Source organism: Schistocerca americana, chromosome 11, assembly GCF_021461395.2.
Source record: "Schistocerca americana isolate TAMUIC-IGC-003095 chromosome 11, iqSchAmer2.1, whole genome shotgun sequence".
NCBI classification, from domain to species: domain Eukaryota; kingdom Metazoa; phylum Arthropoda; class Insecta; order Orthoptera; family Acrididae; genus Schistocerca; species Schistocerca americana.
In genome coordinates this window covers 89,575,321-89,598,152 of record NC_060129.1, presented here as the reverse complement: position 1 = coordinate 89,598,152, position 22,832 = coordinate 89,575,321, and the positions used below count along the sequence as shown (strand labels likewise).

Below are 22,832 nucleotides of genomic sequence, written 5' to 3'. Positions count from 1 at the left end.
TTGTGTTTACGGGCGTATTTAAATTGGTCAGTATTCTGCCTAGCCTGAGCATCCCTGAGTGGGTGATTTGTGGCCGCCTTACATGGGCCCGTCATATCTGTTACGTTCTAGTGATATTCCAGGACACTTCAGTTTAAAATTTCTTTAAATTCCTCCAAGTTTGTAAATTCCTTTCATTGTCATTATTCGTGTGTTTGCTGAGACCTGTTTAAATTTTTTAATGGCGGTGTTGGTAGCTTCACTACCTCACCGTACTTTGTTAACAAAATTCTGTATTTACTTTAGTAACCTGTGTAATAATGTTCTTTAAATTTTTTACATTGTTGTATTGCTATAAATTACTTTGATTGGCGTTAGCGACGTGTTTTAAAAGGTAGTTTATTGCCATGCTGCTAGCTTCTGTGTTTTTTTAAAAAAAATTTAAATTGTTGTATTGCTATGAATTACTTGATTGCCGTGATTCTTGAGTTGCTCCCGGCGTATTTGATAATCAAAATATCCACAGGTGTGCTGCCGGTCTATAGTGTCCAACCGGCAGCACACCCGTGGATATTTTGATTACTTGATTGCCGTTAGCGGCGTGTTTAAAAGGCTGTTTGTTGCCGTACTGCTAGTTTCTGTAAGATACGAATAAAACATTTGTGAAAATCTCAACTCGACAGTAAACTACTAGAAATTTGGCGCCTTTCCCAACTTGTGGTGTGGCTTGTATTACCTGTAACCACCGTGTGTGTCATCAATATTTAACTGCCAGGTGAAATCCTGGCATTGCGCTTTTACGCCGCACGCAGCTCATGCTGAAAAATTACCCTTGTTAAAGTCAGGAACTTTCATAACTCTAGTTTTTAATTACAGTAGTGTGTTAGCTAAGATCGAGAGCATGTTATATTTTCGAGCAGATCACCTAAGAAGCGTATCACCTCAATTTTACCATTATTTCCTCCTGTTCAAAAATTAAATGACATTCAAGGCTACATTGTATCCAGATCGTCTCTTTTTACGTCTTTATTACAACTGTTCACTGGACTGCAGGTTTGTTGGACCAGGTCGCTGGCCACTGCTGTCCAAGTTAAATGCGACAGTAAAGCTGTTGTTCCCTATTATCGCTGAGTCGATGTACGCGTAATGCACAGCACGAAACGTATCATGTAACTCTTCAGGCTTTCGTTGTCACTGAAGTTTTCTGGGTTATTAGGCCCCATCATATTTCAGCTAACATAATCGACGTTTCGACCCGCCAGCTGGCCTCTTCCTGAGGATCTCCTGGTGTCCACTACTGCTAGAACACTCTAGCAGTAGTGGACACCGGAAGTTCTTCATGAAGATCGCAGCAGAGGGTTCGAAACGTCGATTATTTTAGAGGAAATGTGACACGGCCTACTAAAACCAAAGATTTTAACTCCATAAAAGGTATCCTAATTGTCGTGGTAGACTGTACTCGGGACAGCTTGGCTTCTGCTACACGTGAACCGAATTCCAATGAGGTTCCAGCAAACACGGAAGAATAGATAGTTTAATGTTAACATGGGGTTTATTATTTTGGCGAATGGAGTATATCACAAGAATAACTAACTAATGGGTTTAAGAGTTATGACACTTACTAAATTTAACAGACAGCGATTTGCATACAACCAAAAATATTTGGTGTGAAAATTGCGAAATTTTCCGGAATATACACACCATTTCATTTTAAATATCCACCGACCACGGATTTACCCTACATTGGGTAATTACCCTCCAATTAGAAACATATCCGCAGAGAGGAGGCCCGCTTCCCCACTCCACTCCCCTCCCCTCCCATCCCCTCCCCTCCCCTCCCCTCCCCTACATTACTGGGCTGGGTGCTCCGGCTCCTCAGGGAGCCATTTGACACCAGATGACGTATGAAGCGGGCCACTTTAGGACCAGACTCACGCCCACACAGAGCGCCAATTGACGGCTCTGGAACGCTCGCACCAGCCTCTGTATTGTCAGCCGCCCAGGGCGCGCGGCCAGATGCGTATTTTGCTGGTCCCAGTGCACTGCGTTGCACACAGACTAGCCGTACAGCATTTGGCCGCTGTTACACTATCACATTTCTTTGTGAATGTTGATATGTCAAATATTTATGTGAAAGACATTTGATGGTGTAATATGGAACTTTGTCGAACCTTGCCTGTCGTCAAATAAATACACTATGTGACCAAAACTATCCAGACACCCCCAAAAACATACGTTTTTCAAATTAGGTGTATCATGCTGCCACCTACTCCCAGGTACTCCATATCTGCGACCATTAGGCATCGTGAGAGAGCAGAATGGGTCGCTCTGCGGAACTGATGGATTTTGAACTTGGTCAGGTGATTGGGTGTCACTTGCGTCAAAATTCTCTACGTGTGATACCACGCTTTTAAACATCCCTAGGTGCACTGTTTCCGATGTGATAGTGAAGAGGAAACGTGAAGTTACACCTACAGCACAAAAACATACAGGCTAGTGTCGTCTATAGACTGACAGAGACTGCCGACAGTTGAACAGGGTTGTAATGTGTAATTGGCAGACATCTATCCAGACCATCACACATGAATTCCAAGCTGCAGTTAGGTATGAAGTGAGAAATCTTGGATATCATTGCATCTTTCAACATGATCGAGCACCTGTTCATAATGTACGGCCTGCGGCAGAGTAGTTACACAATAACATACCTGTAATGGACTGGCCTGCACAGGGTCCTAACCTGGATACTATTGAACCCCTTTACGATGTTTTGGAATGCCGACTTCGTGCCAGGCCTCACCGACCGACATCGATACCTTTCCTCAGCGCAGCACTCCATGAAGAATGGGCTGCCATTTCATAAGAAACCTTCCAGCACCTGACTGAACGTATGCCTGCGAGAGTGGAAGCTGTCGTGAAGGCTAAGGGTGGGCCAACACCATATTGAATTCCAGTATTACCGATGGAGGGCGCCACGAACTTGTAAGTCATTTCAGCCAGGTGTCCGGATACTTTTGATCACATAATGTATGATCAAATGTACTGCCCCTCTGAAGATTTGGTCATGAAAGTCGTTTGTTTTCTGTTCACTGCAATGTGAAGTGTAACCGCTTCGAGCGCTGGCGTCGCTACGGGTATTTGACGTCTCTGTAGTGTGTTTGTTTTTTTCTTTCAACTCTTTTTTTTTAATAAACTTGCTTCGACTAGGATGGGGGGGGGGGGGGGAGAGCAAAGGGCACAGTGCATGTTATTAGTTGTGAGTTGATGGGTAGGTGGAATATGCTGCAGGCGACATATGCACACAATCACAATCACAGATACAGCTATTCACCTCTACATCTGGAAACATCCAGGCAGCTTTTCAGTAAGTCGGGATAGAGGGATGTTGTCACACTCTAAAATAAAAAGAAATTATATCTTAGCTTTCCCTGGATGCCCCAAGTTGAAAAGTGCTTCACCTGTTTCGTAGTTTTTATTAATTTGGTGGTTGTTGGAAAATTAATTGCATTAATGAAATTATTCAAATACTTCTAATTGCTCATACATTGTAACAAACATATATCTACCTTTACATAGTCCCTTTTTATTGCTTTATAAATCCCTTCACACCTTTCTGGAATTATTTTGGCAATGTCCAATGTGATATTAGAGTTCTGTGCCGTAAACTAGAGTAGCTCTCTCCTGTATCCAGAAATCGCAGTGTCACAGTTTGCCTGTCTTCTGTACATTTAGGATTCCTCAAGAGAGTATTCTGTCTTGCAATGTGAGAAGCCACTTTACTGATCAAATACTGAAATACACTCGTATGTAATTTACATATTAAGCCTTGACTTCCTCTACTTGCACCTCTCGTAACAGATTTTTCTGAATGCTTTTACTATCTTAACACAATACGTAGGGCTTCATGCAAGTATGTTTCCTTTTTTCCGCCGATTTTCTTCCAAATAGGCACAAAGTGCAATTGTGGTACTAGAAACTGCAGCACATTATAACAAGTTGTCCTCCATCCTGAAATTTCACTAATAATATGACGACAGTGTAATACCCCGTTTTAGCGCCCGTCAAAGATCTTTGTCAAAGAAATTAGACGATTATTTGGTCATATTTCTCGCTCAAAGAAATATGATAGTGTAATACCGGCCTTAGGAAAGTAATGAGCATTTCGCAAAATATTTTCAGGACTTACTTCAGCCCTGGCCCACACGAGTGCTTTCATTTCGACTTATTACCTGGGCGTCGTCAGATGAAGTGTTTAAAAATACTGGGAAACTGAATCACAAATCAAATACACAACTACATGCAGTATAAAAAAACGTTACGTAGTAACTCATTAACTGCGGAGCCGCCCCCAAGATACACACACCTGTGAGTTGCTTGTTGGAAGTGGTAAACCACTCAGGAGGGGGAAACCATGGATGGGTTCCAGCCCTCAGTGCCTCTTTCCCCCCCATTCAGGTGTGAAAGGTGGGCAGAATGACCTCTCAGATGTCTCCGTGTGTGCTGCGATCAGACTAATTCTACAAGGACAGGTTCCCCTCGGTCCGATCGACTTTTGGGACTATCTATACCGTGATGTACGTTAGGATACCAGGTATCACACACGGCAGCGATTCACCCTGGTGGGCCCTTATTTGCGAGTAATTTCCGAAAAAAAAGAAAAATTCGGAATTTCGCGTGATGCTCAATAGCACTGAAAAAGGAGCGTTAATGATGATGATGTTCGGTTTGTAGGACGCTCAACTTTGCATCCATCAGCACCCATACAAAGTCCCAATTTTTACACAATCGAGTCTAGTCACTAACACGAATGATGATGATGGAATGATAAGGACAATATAAACACGCATTCCCCGAGCAGAGAAAATGCGCAACTCGGTCGGGAATCGAACCTGGGTCCCGGTAGCAACGGTAGCAACTAGACCACGAGCTGCGGACTTAGAAAAAGGTGCGTCGTATAGTCTGGTTGTGTGGTGTTAGGGACAGGTTGTGTCTTCGAAACTGATTGAGCACATAAATTATTTTTTATTTTTTAACCTTCATGGAAATTACTTTCATCATTATTTATATTCGGTTAATTGACTTAAATGTAGTTTTTTATTTCTATTCTTTTGGCACATTATTTTCATCATTGTACGAACTTTCTCATTTGTTTCATTTTTTTTATATATAGTTGTTTTTCCAATCGCATGTTATATGATTATGAATTTAATATTATTTGTCTATCAGAATACTGTATTATTTGAATCTTCCGATGAATTAGTTAAAAACCAAAAGCCGACATAGTCTATCTATATTTGTGAAATGGAATGGAAAATGTATTTTTATTACCAAATGTGCATTTTTTTGCACAGTTATCGTCATACGAACATTTAAAACATAATACACCACCAACAAAATAACTCAGATGGAAATTTCTATGAAAGGTTTGTAAGTAAAATGAAATTCAACCAAAATGAGAATCAGGTATAGTGAACACAATAATGTGGGCGAAAAACCAGGGTGATAAAGCAAAAGAAACTAAATAGAAATTGTTGCATAAAATTAATTAAAAACAGGAACAAAGACTAGAAGTGGAGAAAGAACGGTAGGAAGAAAAATGAGAGCAATTGAAGAAGTGGGTAATATGATTAAAATCATGTGACAAAGGAACGTAATTAAAAAATACATTTAATTCAATTAACTGAATAAAAATAATGATTGATGAAATTTAGATAAAGATTTAAAAATAAGAAACAATCGTGTACCTGACAAGGCTCGAACCCAAAATCACCTGCATGCAATGCTGTTTGCCCTATCCATTACACTACGTGACCAGCCTAGAGGTTATCCCACTTAAACGTTACTGAACATCACACAATGTTCCGAATTAATTTCTTCGTCAATTTCTCGCAAACGAGGGCCCCCAGGGTGAATGGCTGCACTGTGTGATACCTGGGATGTTAACCTACTCCAGTTTCAAAAACTGGATCGTACAGTTGGGGACCTCTCCCTGTTAGCCCTCGCAGTCTCTACGGGAGCGAAGAGCAGCTCTGGGATCCGCAGTTAGTGTGTTGCTGAACGAGCCGGTTTCCGCCTGACTCCAGCCTTCTGACATTCGGGGCTTCTCTGGGACGGACCCATCTCCGCCAGTACTGTTCTCCTTTGTATACCTACACTATCTCGCGCTAGGCCTTTTTCGAATGGGTCACACATACTTTAGCAGTACTGCAGGATAGATCTCACGTGTACTTACCAAGCAGACTCCTTCCTTACACTCACTCTTTTTTTTAAATAAGTTAAATCTTATGGGACTTAACTGCTAAGGTCATCAGTCCCAAAGCTTACACACTACTTAACCTAAATTATCCTAAGGACAAACACACAAACTCATGTCCCAGGGAGGACTCGAACCTCCGCCGGGACCAGCCGCAAAGTCCATGACTGCAGCGTCTCTGACCGCTCGGCTAATCCTTGCAACTCATGCTCACTTTGTTTTCTCCATTTTCTGACATCGAACTCAACTCTGTAACTTGCTTTACTTACGCCTGAGCTTATGTCTTAGACCTCGTGGCAACAAACAGACGTGAACTTATCTTATTTATTTATTTATTTATATACACGTCAAGTTCCGTAGGGCCAAACTGAGGAGAAAATCTCCAAGGTCATGGAGCGTGTCAGTAGATGAAATGGCAATATAGGATTACTAACAGATAACAATAAAATATTTATGAACCAAAAAAGTGAAGCCATAAGTTTAAGTACACGCAATCAAAGATATAACATAAGAATCATCTTAATTTTTCAATGAACGCGTCAAGAGAATAGAAGGGGTGACCCATGAGGAAACTCTTCAGTTTCGATTTTAAAGCACGTGGATTACTGCTAAGATTTTTGTATTCTAGTGGTAGCTTTTTGAAAATGGATGCAGCAGTATACTGCACACCTTGCTGCACAAGAGTTAAGGAAGTCAGATCCAAATGGAAGTTGTATTTGTGCCGAGTGTTAACTGAATGGAAGCTGCTTATCTTGGTAATAAGCTAATATTGCTAACAAGAAATGACAGTAGGGAATATGTATATTGAGAGGCCAAAGTCAAAATACCAAGACTCGTGAACAGAGGTCGACAAGAGATTCGCGAACGTACACCACTTATTGCCCAAATCGCCGGTTTCTGAGACAAAAATATCCTTTTAGAATGAGAAGAGTTACCCCAAAATATAATACTGTACGACATAAGGGAATTAAAATAAGCAAAGTAGACTATTTTTCGTATCGAAGGCTCACTTACTTCAGACACCGTAAGAATAGTAAAAATGGTAGCATTAAGTCTTTCAACAAGATCCTGAACGTGGGCTTTCCACGATAGTTTACTATCTATCTGAACACCTAGAAATTTGAACTGTTCAGTTTCACTAATAATATGCCCATTTTGACACTAAAACGACAGGTTTTGTTGAATTGTATGTTAGAAACTGTAGAAACTGAGTCTTACTGTGATTTAGTTTATTTTCTACAAGACAAGAACTTCTGTCATGAACTGCACTACTTGAAACGAAGCCAATTTTGCACACTATCCTTTACTATCTGGCTGGTGTCATCAGCAAACAGAAATATTTTAGAGTTACCAGTAATACTAGATGGCATATCATTTATATAAATAAGGAACAGGACTGGCCCCCACACTGATTCCTGGGGCGCCCCCCATTTGACCGTAGCCCTCTCAGACCCCTCATCACAGTTATTCTCAGCACTGTGAATAATGGCCTTTTGTTTTGTGTTGCTAAAGTAAGAGGTGAGGCAATTGTGAGCAACTCCCCGCATTCCGTAATGGTCCGACTTCTGGAACAATATTTTGTGATCAACACAATCAAACGCCTTAGTTAAAAAAATAAATAAATAAATAAAAATAAAAAAAAAATTATGCCTAGCGATCGAAAACTTTTGTTTAACCCATCCAGTACCTCACAGAGAAAAGAGAATATAGCATTTTCAGTTATTAAACGACTTCTAAAGCCGGACTTTATATTTGATAGCAAATTATGTGATATAAAAACATCAGTTGTACTTACATACGCAGCCTTTTCAATAACTTTAGCAAACACTGATGGCATAGAAATAGGTTTAAAATTGTCTACATAATCCCTTTCTCCCCTTTTATAAAGTGGCTTTACTACTGAGTACTTTAATCGTTCAGGAAACTAACCATACCTAAAGGTAAAATTACAAATATGGCTAAATACAGGGTCAACATGTGCTGCACAGTATTTTAATATTCTGCTAGGTACTACATCATATCAATGATAGTCCTTAGTCTTCAGTGATTTAATTATTGACTCAATCTCCCCCTTGTCTGTATCACAGAGGACTATTTCAGACATCAATCTCGGAATGGCATTCCCTGTAGAAACTAAATTTTTATTTAATACACCGACAATGCTCAGAGAAAAATTTGTACATATATTTCATTTATGATTGACAGAAATATTTTTACTGCACACTGACTTTATATCGTCGACCTTGTGCTGTCGACGAGACACTTCAATCACAACTGACCATATGGTTTGAACTAGTTATTCTATTTGCTTACCACATACTCTTTGCGTTCCTAATAACATTTTTAGGCACCTTACAGTACAGTTTGCAATGGGCTACTGTAGTTTGATTGTGGTTACTTCTTACATTCTGATATAGTTCCCGCTCTGTTCTACGTGATATCCTTATCCCAACAGTCAGCCACCCGGGCTGCCTTTTACTGCTCATGTCTTAGGCCTCTGGGCAACAAACATACCTGCACTTATCGAATCAGTTAACGTAGAGGAAGGTAATAGTGATCATAAGTGTGTGCCAGCATCTATTACGACGAGTCCTACAAAGAATTTTAAGAGAGGTAGGAAGATATGTTTGCTTGGCAAGGATGACAGGATACAAATTTCACAGTATCTCAACAATCAGCATAAAGAGTGTAGAACAAATCGAAAAAGCCAAAGGCATCGTTCAATATGCGCTAGACAAATATGTTCCGATTAAGGTTTTAAGGGATGGGACAGATCCACCACGGTTTAATAGCAGTGCTAGAAAAGCACTACGTAAACAAAGAGAAGTAAAAACCTCACTGGCAAACAAAAGCTGACCAAAGCGACAATGAGCCTATGGAGAGCAACGAGAGAAGCGGTCTCAAACTCGCTGTCAACAGAGCCGAGTAAAAACCCTAAGAGATTTAGGTCGTATGTAAAATCAGCAAGTGGGTCAAAATCATCTACCCATTATCTCAGCGACCACACCGGCACCGGAACGGAAGATAACGGAGAGAAGGCCGAAACACTGAATTCGGTCATCCGAAGTTGTTTCAACGCGAAAGATCGTAACACTGCCTCACCTTTCAATGGTCGCACGAACGTCGAAATAGCAGACGTTGAGATAAGCGATCGCACAGTTGAAAAGCAGCAACAACCGCTTAGCAGTGGAAAGGCGCCAGTACCAGATGAGATACCTACAAGGTTCTACAGAGATTATGCGAAAGAACTTTCTTCCATTCTAGCAGTAATTTATCGTAGATAGCTTGAGTAACGAAGGGTACCTAGCGACTGGAAGAAAGCAAAAATCGCTCCCGTTTTTACGAAGGGCTATGGAACAGATCCACACGCTTATAGACCTATAGCATTGACGTGAATCTGTTGTAGAATTATGGAACATGTTTTATGCTCAAGAATTATGACGTTTATGGAAAATGAACATCTCCTCTATAAAAATCAACATTGATTCTGCTAACAGAGATCCTACGAAACTCGGTTTTCTCTGTTCCTCCATGAGATCCCGAGCGCAGTGTACAACGTCACTCAGGTTGATGCCGTGTTCCTTGACTTCAGTAAGGCATCTGACACTGTCCTTCACTGCCGTTTAAAGAAACAAATACGAGCTTACGGAGTATCTGAGAAGACCTGTGATTGGATTCAATTCTACCATGCAGATAGAATTCAACATGTCGCTCTTCACGGAACGAAATCGACAGATGTAAAAGTAATATCCGCAGTACCACAGGGAAGTGTGATAGGACCGGTGCTGTTTATATAAATGATCTAGTAGAAAGCGTCGGATGCTCTTTAAGGCTATTCGTTCATGATGCAGTTGTCTATACCAAGGTAGCTACGTCAGAAGATAGTAAGACTTTGCAGAACGGCCTGCGGAGTATTGATGAATGGAGCATGCTCTGGCAGTTGACCCTGAACGTAAATAAACGTAAGATATTGCGCATACGTAGGAGAAGTAATACACTACTCTATGGCTACACTATTGATGACAAACAGCTGGAGACAGCGTCTGCCGTAAAATATCTGGTCGTAACTATCCTGAGGGACCGTAAGTGGAGTAACCATGTAACACAGATGCCGGGAAAATTAGATACCAGACTCCAATTCATTGCAAGAATCTTAAGGAAATCTAATGAATCGACGAAAGAAGTGACTTATAAGGCGCTTGTTTGCCCGATTGTTGAGTATTGTTTATCTGTCTCGGATACCTGTCAGGTAGAACTGATAGAGGAGATAGAGAAGCGTGCTACGTAATGGGATCGTTTACCTGGCGAGAGAACGTTACGGAGATGATAAACAACCTCCACGGGCAGACGTCACAAGAGAGAGATTTACTATAATTTTGGGACAGCACTTTTCAGGAGGACTCGGACAACATATTATTTCCCCCCACATACGTCTCACTATTGATCACGAGGAGAAAATTCGAGACATTAGATCCAATACAGAGGCTTACTGACAATCATTCTTCCCACGCATTATTCGCGAGTGGAACAGGGTTGGATGGATCATATAGGGGTGCTGAAAATACCCTCCGCCACGCACCATCAGGTGGCTCTGGAGTATGATGTAGATGTAGATGTAAAGGTGAATTGTGCACGAGATACAGCAAGTGTTGCCATTTTAGCCAACCAACCTATGTCACACCTCAGGCAACTTCTGCTTTGGAAATATCGTGGTATACATTAAACGAGAATGCCAGGGGGATTAGCAGTGAAGAATATACTACTTACTGTCCATATACGGTATGGTATGGAACATGAATGTGGAGTGATTTGTAGGCCCCTACAATACTAATACCACATGTGGAATCGCATCAGATGGATGCACGTGCAGGGGCCTGACTAACATGTAGTGTCTGAAATGGACAGCGGCCTTTTCAGTAATTACACAGGCAACGGTCTGGATTATTCATTGATCTTACCTTGCTACATTACCCAACTTGACCTTGCTATGTTACTACTGCCAACGTTACCAATCAAGGGGAAATTACAGCTGTTATTTTTCGCAGGAACATGCTGCTCTACTATTTGGTTAAATGATGATGGCATCGTCTTGGGAAAAGTGTGACAGAGGCAAGATAATTCCACATTCGGATCTCTGGGCTTGGACTACTCAGAGGATAGAGTCATCAGAATGAACAGAACTGATATTCTAAATCTCAGAGTATGGAATGTTAGATCCCTTAACTGGTTTGTAGTGTTACAGAACTATTAATTAGTGATGGATTGGTTTAAGTTACATGTAGTGGCAGTTGTGAAGTACAATGGGAAGAAGATCAGGACTTCTGGTCAGTGCAATATAGGGCTACCAACATAAAATCTAATAGGGAAATGCTGGATTAGGTCCAATAACGAGTAATAGAATTAAAACGAAGGAAGCATACAATGAGCAGCGTAGTTTGTGAATTACTTTGGACAAGACAGACACAAAGGCAACACCCACCATACTAGTACCGTTTTAAATACCTGTTAGGCCGCATTTGACAGAGAGACTGAGGGGATGCACGTTGAGACAAAAGCAATTATTCAGAGACTGAAAGGAGATGAAAACTTCGCTGTTAAGAGAAACTTTAGTGGGCTATACTAAATGAAAGAGAAGCGAAAGTAGAAGGAGGAGATGGACTGAGGAAAGCGAATGAAAGTAGAAGCCACCTCGTCGAATTGGGCTCTGAGAACAATTTAATCATTGGTGACAACTGATTTACCATTCATGAAAGAACGTTGTACGCCTTGAAGAGACCTGGAGGCACCTGAAGGTATCCGATAGATTACATAATGGTAAGAGAGAAAAGTCGAAACAGCATCACAAATCCCAAAACATTTCTATGTTCAGATGCGGACTGTAGCCTGCGGGCTTTCAATAAAAAATGAGGCGGTGTGGCCCTCAACTACGTACCTTCTGACTCAGAGTTGAATTATTTAAAGTTTTGGCTGATTACGTTGTCTAGGGGCTGGGATACCTAGTTGCCGCATTATAAGCCTAATTCTGCTGAGTCTATAGTATACAATGTGAATATATACATGAGTCGAATGGTCGAAGGTTCCTATCACTCGGACATTGGGAATTTGGAACGCAATATAGACTTTCATAAATGAAAGAGTGCAATTAAATAAATTTTGCATGTACTATATAAACGACTTTAAATGATGAATACGATATACGAAGTATCTTTAAGAAAACCCTTTATTCTTGTAAAACACTTATTGGTGTCCATGGTGACTAGAAATGCGTAAATTCCTTCCCCTGAAGTATCAATACCAGTAGCTTTTACACATTACATCAATCAGCATTACTGTGTTCTTTTTAACTCCGCCGATACATTTTTAATTTCAGCTGCTGGCGAGACCAATGCTAAGCCTCCGTTAGCAACATTGATGCTTTCCGCCGAAACACAATCGCCCTCACTTGCAGCTGGCGAGACCAAAGCTACGCCGCCTTCACTAACATCGATGCTTTTCACCTACTCACAAATACTTGATACTACAACACCTTCCTTACTGCAATTATTACTATTTACTGATACCTCTCCAGAACTCTCCACACAATTTGCTTCCACAAAATTCATGCCCTCTTTAACTTCTAACAACTGAATCTTCCCATTCATCACCTTCCTCACATAGTCATTCATTACACATTTATAACTTACTTCATTCCCCGCAAATTTATTTCCATTACTTAAATTTCTCACAAATCTATGTTTTCGCCCCTCGCGTCTGCTTTTATTGAAAGACCCATCTACATAGCCTTCCTCTTTAACATACTCCATATTACATATTTGTTGCCTTTCTCCAAATCTATCACCATTTCTAGCATTACCATTATCTATTGTCCTTTTCTTCGCCTGTTCAGATCGCCATCCCCGGACCTGAGATATGGCGAACAGTTTCCCGACCGGTTGTTACACAATTGCACTTCACGTGAATTTCCCATGCCAAATCTGCGTTCTTTGCTTGGGTCCCATTCACAGATGTCATCACTCCTATTTCTTTTCTGACCGTTCTCCTCACTCCAGCTACTGTCTCCCTTAGAATTCCTTTGATTTCTGTTACAATTATAATTTTGGTGATTATTTCGATTCCCATATTGATAACTATCACCCAATTTGCTCTGAGGATTGAACTTCCCAGGCCTTTCTAATCATCATCATCATCATTTAAGACTGATTATGCCTTTCAGCGTTCAGTCTGGAGCATAGCCCCCCTTATAAAATTCCTCCATGATCCCCTATTCAGTGCTAACATTGGTACCTCTTCTGATGATAAACCTATTACTTCAAAATCATTCTTAACCGAATCCAGGTACCTTCTCCTTGGTCTGCCCCGACTCCTCCTACCCTCTACTGCTGAACCCATGAGTCTCTTGGGTAACCTTGCTTCTCCCATGCGTGTAACATGACCCCACCATCTAAGCCTGTTCGCCCTGACTGCTACATCTATAGAGTTTTTTGTGGCGGCGTTCGTAGCGACAAACAATTCGCTGTAGAAACGGCTTACGAAGTCACCGCCACACTTTTAATAGCGGGACGACCGGTCCGCTGGAACAGTGAACAGAAAGATGAAAACCCAAACACTCTGATTAAATAAAAGTCGGTACTTATCTTTATTAACGAAGATACAGAAACACAGTAGTGAACTCCGTGTCCACAGAAATCTGTCTAGTTCGAGTCGGAGCGGCTAGGTCAGCGTCGGCTGACGACAAACAACAACTCTGCTGCGATGAACACACAACTGACTAGCAAGTACCCAATTCGGTGGCGAGTATACAACTGAGCGGCGAATGCAGAACTGTCCTAGCGCTCGCGACTCCAGCGCTTAAGAAACCAGAAGCCAGCGGTGGCGCGCGCAGACTTGCGGCGATTTCCTGTCTCGCTGGCGCTGCTTATGCGGACGGAGTCCGGACTTTGATGCTGCCAACCTTTTGGCAGCGGGCTCGTGTGGCATTACTGGCTAGGATATAACACTCCTCCCCCCCAAATCGCAGCACCATCGTTGAAGAATGACGTGGCGAGCGTCGACGGCGGGGGAGGGGTCTGGCCGCAGGCGTAGCAGAAGAGACCGGGGCGGAGACTGTTGTCGGTGGCAGTCCCCGGTCCGCACCCCAGCATTGGCTGCGCGGGGCCTCGGGAAACACCGACTGAAAACCGAGGTCAGGGTGCACGCCTGTGACCACGGGCGCAGCTTCTGGTACTGGACGCGACGGGGTGTCGGGACCCACGAAGAGAGGCAGCGTCTCCTGACGCTGCGTCGACGGCTGCTGAGTGGGCGCCGGACAAGGCGCTGCGGTGTCAGACTCCCTGGGGGTGCCCAAGGAAAGCGGCTGCAGGACAGGCTGCACAGCCACCGCTTGGGAAGGCGGCCCGGCTGAGGGGTCGACGTCCATCAGCTCCGAAGGCGGTGGCGACTGAAGAGGGACCGCAGGCGCCGGAGCGACCACCTGGGGCGCTCCCGGATGAAGCTGCGCGGGAGGCATCAACGGGACGGGCTGTCGGCGTGGTAGCGGCGACGGCTGCTGCTGCTGCCCTGGGGGCGGCAGCGAAGTCGGAAGGCGCGGCTGGAACCCGCCGCGGACCAAATCTGTGGACAAAGAACGAGCGGCAGAATCCGGGCGGCCAGCGCGGCGCAACTGGCTCTGATGCCTCCTGTGCACCCCAGTAGCACCTTGAACAGTATAAAAACCGCGACCCTGGACACTTATCACGGTACCACGTTCCCAACGACGGCGACCGTGATAAACTCTGAAAAAAACGGCGTCGTTGCGCTGTGCGCTGAAAACGCGTGCGATGCTCAGAAGCGGCGGGTCGATCCGGGGTGTGCAACAACCGTAGTAGGGTGCGATGACGACGGCCGTGGAGAAGCTCCGCAGGCGAAGGGCCGTCGCGTGGCGTGGTCCGGTACGACGACAGGAACGTGATGAGGGCCTGCTGACGAGAGTGCGTAGCACGAAGGCGATCCATATGATCCTTGAATGTGCGTACAAAACGTTCCGCTGCACCATTCGATTGAGGGTGGAACGGCGGAGTAAGAACATGGCGAATGCCATTGGCAGAACAAAAACTTTCAAATTCAGCAGAGGTATATTGTGGACCATTGTCAGACACTAAAACTTCTGGAAGACCCTCAATACAAAAAATTGAAGTCAACGCCTGTATAGTTTGTGCAGGCGTTGTAGACTGCATGGGCACAACAAACGGAAAATTACTAAATGCATCTATCACGATGAGCCAACGAGAATGCCAATATGGACCAGCGAAATCAATATGTACTCGCTGCCAGGGACCGGCAGGGCGTGACCACTCAAAATAGCGTTGAGGCGGAGCAGCTTGGTGTTCGGCACACGTCGAACAATCTGTAGACATCTGCGTAATCTGCTTATCAATGCCGATCCATGTACAATGACGGCGGGCAAGCTGCTTGGTGCGGACCACTCCCCAATGACCTTGATGCAACAAGTCGAGGACCTTGGATGGGAGCACTTGGGGAACCACTACACGAAGCTGGTCATTCTCGGTGCGTAACAGCAAAACTCCGTGCGAAACAGACAACAGATGACGTTGCGGATAATAACGACGAACCACAGGATCCGATATGTCCTTTGCCTTGGACGGCCAACCACGTTGAACAAAACGTAATAGTAGATGAGGATCCGTAGCTGTCTCACGTGCCACCTGACGATAATCAATCGGAAAATCCCGGAGGGATTGATGCTCACCGGCGTCAATCTGATGGCAAGAGTCGTCAGAGGAATCGAAGACATCATCCGCAGCAATCGGCAATCTAGAAAGCGCGTCAGCGTTTGCATGCTGAGCTGTAGGGCGATACAGTATCTCATACTGGTATTGTGATAACAAAAGAGCCCAACGTTGTAGTCTCTGAGCTGTCCGCTGAGGAACTGGTTTAGACGGATGAAACAGTGACGTCAGGGGCTTGTGATCTGTTACTAAATAGAATGGTCTACCATAGAGGTAGTGATGGAATTTTGTGACACCGAACACAATAGCCAACGCTTCCTTGTCCAATTGGCTATAATTACACTGAGCTTTGTTTAGCAATTTAGATGCGAACGCAAAGGACGTTCGGTGTTACCGACTCGGTGAGACAACACAGCACCGAGGCCGAAAGAAGAGGCATCACAAGCTAACACCAGAGGCTTGTTAGGGTCGTAATGGACCAGACAACGATCATTCAATAAAGCCTCTTTAAGCTGCTGAAAGGCTGATTGGCAATCAGCTGACCACACAAATGGAACATTCTTACGGCGGAGACGATGCAACGGTGCAGCAATCTGTGATGCATTAGGTATAAACCTAATATAATATGTCAATTTGCCAAGAACTGCTTGCAATTCCTGCAGATTGCGAGGGGCGGGCAAATCACGAATAGCTGCTAAATGTGACTGGGAGGGATGAATGCCTTGAGCATTAATAACATGTCCCAGATACTCCATCTCCGTAAGCAAAAATGAACATTTATCGATGTTGCAACGTAGGCCTGCCTGAGACAACACTGTAAACAAACACTCCAAATTACGGAAATGTTCAGCAGGCGTCCGACCGGACACAACAATATCGTCTAAATAGTTGCAACACAATGGCACATTAGCCAGAAGTTGTGACAAAAAACTCTGAAAAACAGCTGGAGCTGACGAACAACCAAAAGGCAAACGCAGAAAACGGAACAACCCCAACGACGTGTTTATGACAAAATACTGTTGTGATTGCTCGTCGAGGGGTGATTGCAAATATGCTTCACGGAGATCAATTTTGGAAAAGAAACGAGCTTCCCCTAACTTATCCATCAGCTCGTCCGGTCGAGGCAAAGGAAAAGAATCAATGACAGTCTGAGGATTAACTGTCGACTTAAAATCAGCACACAAACGTAACTTGCCAGACGGTTTCTTTATAATAACTAAGGGAGAAGCCCACTGGCTCGCTGAAACGGGTTGAATAACACCGTTGTTTTGCCAACGACGAAGTTCATCTTCTACAGGTGCCCGGAGGGCGTGAGGCACTGGACGAGCACGAAAAAATCGAGGCTGAGCATTATCTTTTAACGTAATATGAGCGGCAAAGTTCGCAGCACAACCTAGTTCGTCTTTAAATATTGCACTGTATTGTTTACACAAATCGGTTATGCTGTCTTGAGGAACAACAACAGAATTAATGTGGAACACATTGTCTTGGATAGACAGGCCAAACAAGTCAAAACAGTCTAATCCGAAAATGTTTACACTGTCTTTAGCGCGGAGCACTGTGAATGAAACTGTTTTTGTATTGCTACGGAATGTGGCTGGCACGCTACATACACCTAACACAGGAATTTGTTCTCCACTATAAGTAGCCAAAGAATGTTTTGCCGCTGAAAGTTTAGGGCGGCCGATAGTCGCATACGTAGCACCATTTATGAGAGTCACAGACGCACCAGTGTCTAATTGAAAATTGAAGGTCTTATCCTGGATGCGTAGCTTCACAAATAGTTTATTACACTGTCTCTGGATCGGTGCAGTGGGGGCGGAAGACACAAAATCAGCGCGTTTAGCGCGTGTTCGCTGCTTACGACAACTCGTGGGTTGGGCGGGTGGAACAACAACTCCCGCTTCACTTGCAGTCTGTACATTACTTTTTACAACGTTTGAATTACGCTTGGGTCGCATAGCAGAGGGCTGGGTGGGTGGCTTATTGCGAACAAGTTTATTACCCACACGAACCGCGGAAGAGTCTTTAAACGCGGCCTTCTGGGCGGGGTGGCTTTGAAGAACATGAATATCCATGGGCTGGACAGCACTAGAATTGTTCTTGCGTTTACGCAAACAAACAGTCTGGATGTGTCCTTTCCTTTGACAAAAGTGACAAACCGCGTTTCTTAATGGGCAACGTTCACGAGGATGAGCAAGAACACACTTAGGGCAAGACTTAACTCTATCATTTTGCACACGCGGCTGACGAATGTGTTTAACATGACGCGGCCGGCGAGTGTTTACAGTCTGACTCTGCCGGTGGGGCCGCGGGCGTGACATAACTTGCTTAGCACAGGCAATTTGAGAAATACATGGCTGATCTAACTCACACTCAGCATAGTCAAAAGTATTTTGGGCTTCAATGATGTTCATCACAGTCTCTAATGACGGGCCAGGCAACTTTAAGATAGCAGCACGAATACGAGAATCTGCAATGTTTTGAGTAATAGCGTCTCGTAACATGACATCACTGTAGGAAGCTCCACACACACAATTAAATCAGCACTGACGGGTGAGGCCCCGTAAATCTGTTAACCACTGTTTATTAGATTGATGTGGCAGTTTCTTTAATCTGAAGAACTTGAGTCTGGCTGCTGCCACATGAACTCGCGACTCGAAATACTCAGCAAGCTTGTTAACAACAACGTCATAGTCTAAAGCTTCTGGCTTGGATTCCGGGAACAACTTACAAAGTAGTCGATAGACTTCCACGCGTGCAGTGGAAATTAAATAAAGCTGCCGCTCAGTACCCGTGATTTTGTAGACTGTCATGTGCGCCTGCAACTGCGCGAAATATTCTCGCCATTCTTCTCTTGATGCATCAAAAGCACGGAAAGGTGGTGCTGCCTGTGCTTGTTCCTTTTGTGTTGGAGGATTAGCCGCTTGTTTGGCGATTGCTTCCACCAGACTTTGTATTTGCTGACTCTGTAACAAGATCAACTGTTGTAATTCGGCAGACATAGTGAACACAAATTAAACCAGCACCCAAAATTTTATCGCTATAATTAGTATAACCAGAAACAAGTTGAACCAGCCCTGCACACGAGTTCGGAAGCCCTCGTCGCCAGTTTTGTGGCGGCGTTCGTAGCGACAAACAATTCGCTGTAGAAACGGCTTACGAAGTCACCGCCACACTTTTAATAGCGGGCCGACCGGTCCGCTGGAACAGTGAACAGAAAGATGAAAACCCAAACACTCTGATTAAATAAAAGTCGGTACTTATCTTTATTAACGAAGATACAGAAACACAGTAGTGAACTCCGTGTCTACAGAAATCTGTCTAGTTCGAGTCGGAGCGGCTAGGTCAGCGTCGGCTGACGACAAACAACAACTCTCCTGCGATGAACACACAACTGACTAGCAAGTACCCAATTCGGTGGCGAGTATACAACTGAGCGGCGAATGCAGAACTGTCCTAGCGCTCGCGACTCCAGCGCTTAAGAAACCAGAAGCCAGCGGTGGCGCGTGCAGACTTGCGGCGATTTCCTGTCTCGCTGGCGCTGCTTATGCGGACGGCGTCCGGACTTTGATGCTGCCAACCTTTTGGCAGACGGCTCGGGTGGCATTACTGGCTAGGATATAACAGAGTTCATTCCCAGTTTTTCTTTGATTTCCTCATTGTGGACACCCTCCTGCCATTGTTCCCATCTACTAGTACCTGCAATCATCCTAGCTACTTTCATATCCGTAACCTCAACCTTATTGATAAGGTAACCTGAATCCTTCCAGCTTTCGCTTCCATACAACAAAGTTGGTCGAAAGATTGAACGGTGCACAGATAACTTAGTCTTGGTATAGACTTCCTTCTTGCAGAAGAGAGTAGATCGTAGCTGAGCGCTCACTGCATTAGCCTTGCTACACCTCGCTTCCAGTTCTTTCACTATGTTGCCATCCTGTGAGAATATGCATCCTAAGTACTTGAAACCGTCCACCTGTTCTAACTTTGTTCCTCCTATTTGGCACTCAATCCGTTTATATTTCTTTCCCACTGACATTACTTTCGTTTTGGAGATGCTAATCTTCATACCATAGTCCTTACATTTCCGATCTAGCTCTGAAATATTACTCTGCAAACTTTCAATCGAATCTGCCATCACAACTAAGTCATCCGCATATGCAAGACTGCTTATTTTGTGTTCACATATCTCAATCTCACCCAGCCAGTCTATTGTTTTCAACATATGATCCATAAATAATATGAACAACACTGGAGAAAGGTTGCAGCCGTGTCTTACCCCTGAAACTACTCTGAACCATGAACTCAGTTTACCGTCAACTCTAACTGCTGATTGACTATCCATGTAAAGACCTTTAATTGCTTGCAAAAGTTTGCCTCCTATTCCATAATCTCGTAGAACAGACAATCACTTCCTCCTAGGAACCCGGCCATATGCCTTTTCTAGATCTCTAAAGCATAGATACAATCCCCTGTTCCACTCATAACACTTCTCCATTATTTGTCGTATGCTAAAGATCTGGTCCTGACAACCTCTAAGAGGCCTAAACCCACACTGATTTTCATCCAATTGCTCCTCAACTAATACTCGCACTTTCCTTTCAACAATACCTGAGAAGATTTTACCCACAACGCTGATTAAAGAGATACCTCTGTAGTTGTTACAATCTTTTCTGTTTCCATGTTTAAAGATTGGTATGATTACTGCTTTTGTCCAGTCTGATGGAACCTGTCCCGACTCCCAGACCATTTCAATTATCCTGTGTAACCATTTAAGACCTGACATTCCACTGTACTTGATGAGTTCCGACTTAATTTCATCCACCCCAGCTGCTTTATTGCACTGCAATCTATTGACCATTTTCTCCACTTCCTCAAACGTGATCCTATTTCCATCATCATTCCTATCCCATTCCACCTCGAAATCTGAAACATTACTGATCGTATTTTCACCTACATTGAGCAACTCTTCAAAATATTCCCTCCATCTGCCCAACGCATCCACATGATTCACCAGCAATTTTCCTGACCTGTCCAAAATACTTGTCATTTCATTCTTACCTCCCTTTCGAAGACTGCTAATTACACTCCAGAATGGTTTTCCAGCAGCTTGACCCAATGTTTCCAACCCGTTTCCAAAGTCTCCCCAAGATTTCTTCTTGGATGCTGCAATTATCTGTTTGGCTTTGTTTCTTTCTTCAACATAACTTTCTCTGTCTACCTGAGTTCTAGTATGTAGCCATTTTTTATACGCCTTCTTTTTCCTTTTACAGGCTGCCTTGACTGTGTCATTCCACCAAGCTGTTTGCTTCCTCCTACTTTTACACACTACTGTTCCAAGACATTATTCCTGATCTGTTATTATATAGTCAATGACAGATCTGGTTCCCCTGCTTTCCCAAGTATACCGGTGAATGTTCTTATGTTTAAAAAAGGAGTTTGTGATTACTAAGCCCATACTGGCACAGAAATCCAAGAGTTGTTTCCAGTTTCTGTTGGCCTCCATATCCTCTCCAAATTTACCCATAACCTTTTCATACCCTTCTGTTCGATTTCCAATCCTGGCGTTAAAATCACCCATGAGCAGAACACTGTCCTTGTCGTTTACTCTAACAACTACACCACTGAGTGCCTCATAAAAACTATCCATCTTATCTTGATCAGCCCCTTCATAATGCGAATATACTGACACAATCCTAATTTTCTTGCTAGACACTGTCAAATCTATCCACATCAGTCGTTTGTTTACATACCTTATTGCAACTACGCTGGGTTCCATTTCTTTCCTGATGTAAAGCCCTACACCCCATTATGCTATTCCTGCTTTGACTCCTGACAAGTAGACCTTGTATTCTCCCACTTCTTCTTCTTTCTCACCCCTTACCCGAATGTCACTAACAGCTAAAACTGAAACGTCCCCTTTGAACAATTTATACAGGACTGTGCTTAAACTGGCACACAATATTTTGTTAGCGCAACGCAATCTGACTTTCAAAATTCCCTACAAAAGAATGGCCCTGACTAACATTAAACTATACCTTTCACAAATCACTTACCTCACAATAATCTTCGTTTCTCCCACTACTGCAATACAGCTAGCGCCACTACTGCCAGCTAAATAAAAGATTCAAACTACTAAAGGCACTAACTACTGATAGGGATAGTTAGCAAATGGAAGATATTAATAGAGAACAAACAATGTATTTACCTTGATATCATCATATATAAATATAGCAGTTCATGACAAATTACAAATCTCCGCCATCTCTCTCCCCACATCCACCACTGCTGGCGGCTCACCTCCAACTGCGCAACGCTACGCGCTGTTCACATCCAGCTGCCTAACACTACAATGGCGAGTATTACAACAATGCAAAGCAGCCACAGACTGCACACATCACAGCCAGTGATTTTCATATTGAGCGCTACGTAACGTTGCCAATAAGAAAACATAAACAGCCTACTTCCATAGAGAAAACATAAACATTCCACCACTTGTGCACTCACAAAGTTTTTGGAATTGTCCTTAGAACCAGCAATGCTGTTATCCAGTCCCTTGCTGAATTAGTAACACACGTGCAAACACTATCAGTCCCTACTTCTCACATATTGTCCATATACTATGACCAACAGAAACGTGTGCAGTGAAATGTAACTTACAAGTTAATAATAAGATGAACTGGTGTCAATTACAATTTTATAACATGAGAATACAATTACAAAGGTACAAAATACATCATTAAAGTACATAACAATACAGATAACATTAGTAGTACAGGCATTACAAAAGAATCGAACTAACATAGACATCAGTGTTACAGGAATTATGACATGAGTACATACATAAAAGATCAGAGTAACTTTCGAAACATCAACTT

The 22,832-nt window shown here is 43.3% G+C and overlaps 1 protein-coding gene across 1 annotated transcript in view; it reads left to right on the top strand.

The window, feature by feature from the left end:
- Positions 1 to 14,920, top strand: part of LOC124553283 (BTB/POZ and MATH domain-containing protein 1-like) — a 100,624-nt gene extending 85,704 nt beyond the window's left edge. The window contains exon 2 of the mRNA XM_047127165.1: positions 14,444 to 14,920. Within this exon, the coding sequence (XP_046983121.1) occupies positions 14,444 to 14,920 (477 nt within the window). The remainder of the gene's footprint in view (positions 1 to 14,443) is intronic.
- Positions 14,921 to 22,832: the final 7,912 nt, after the last annotated feature.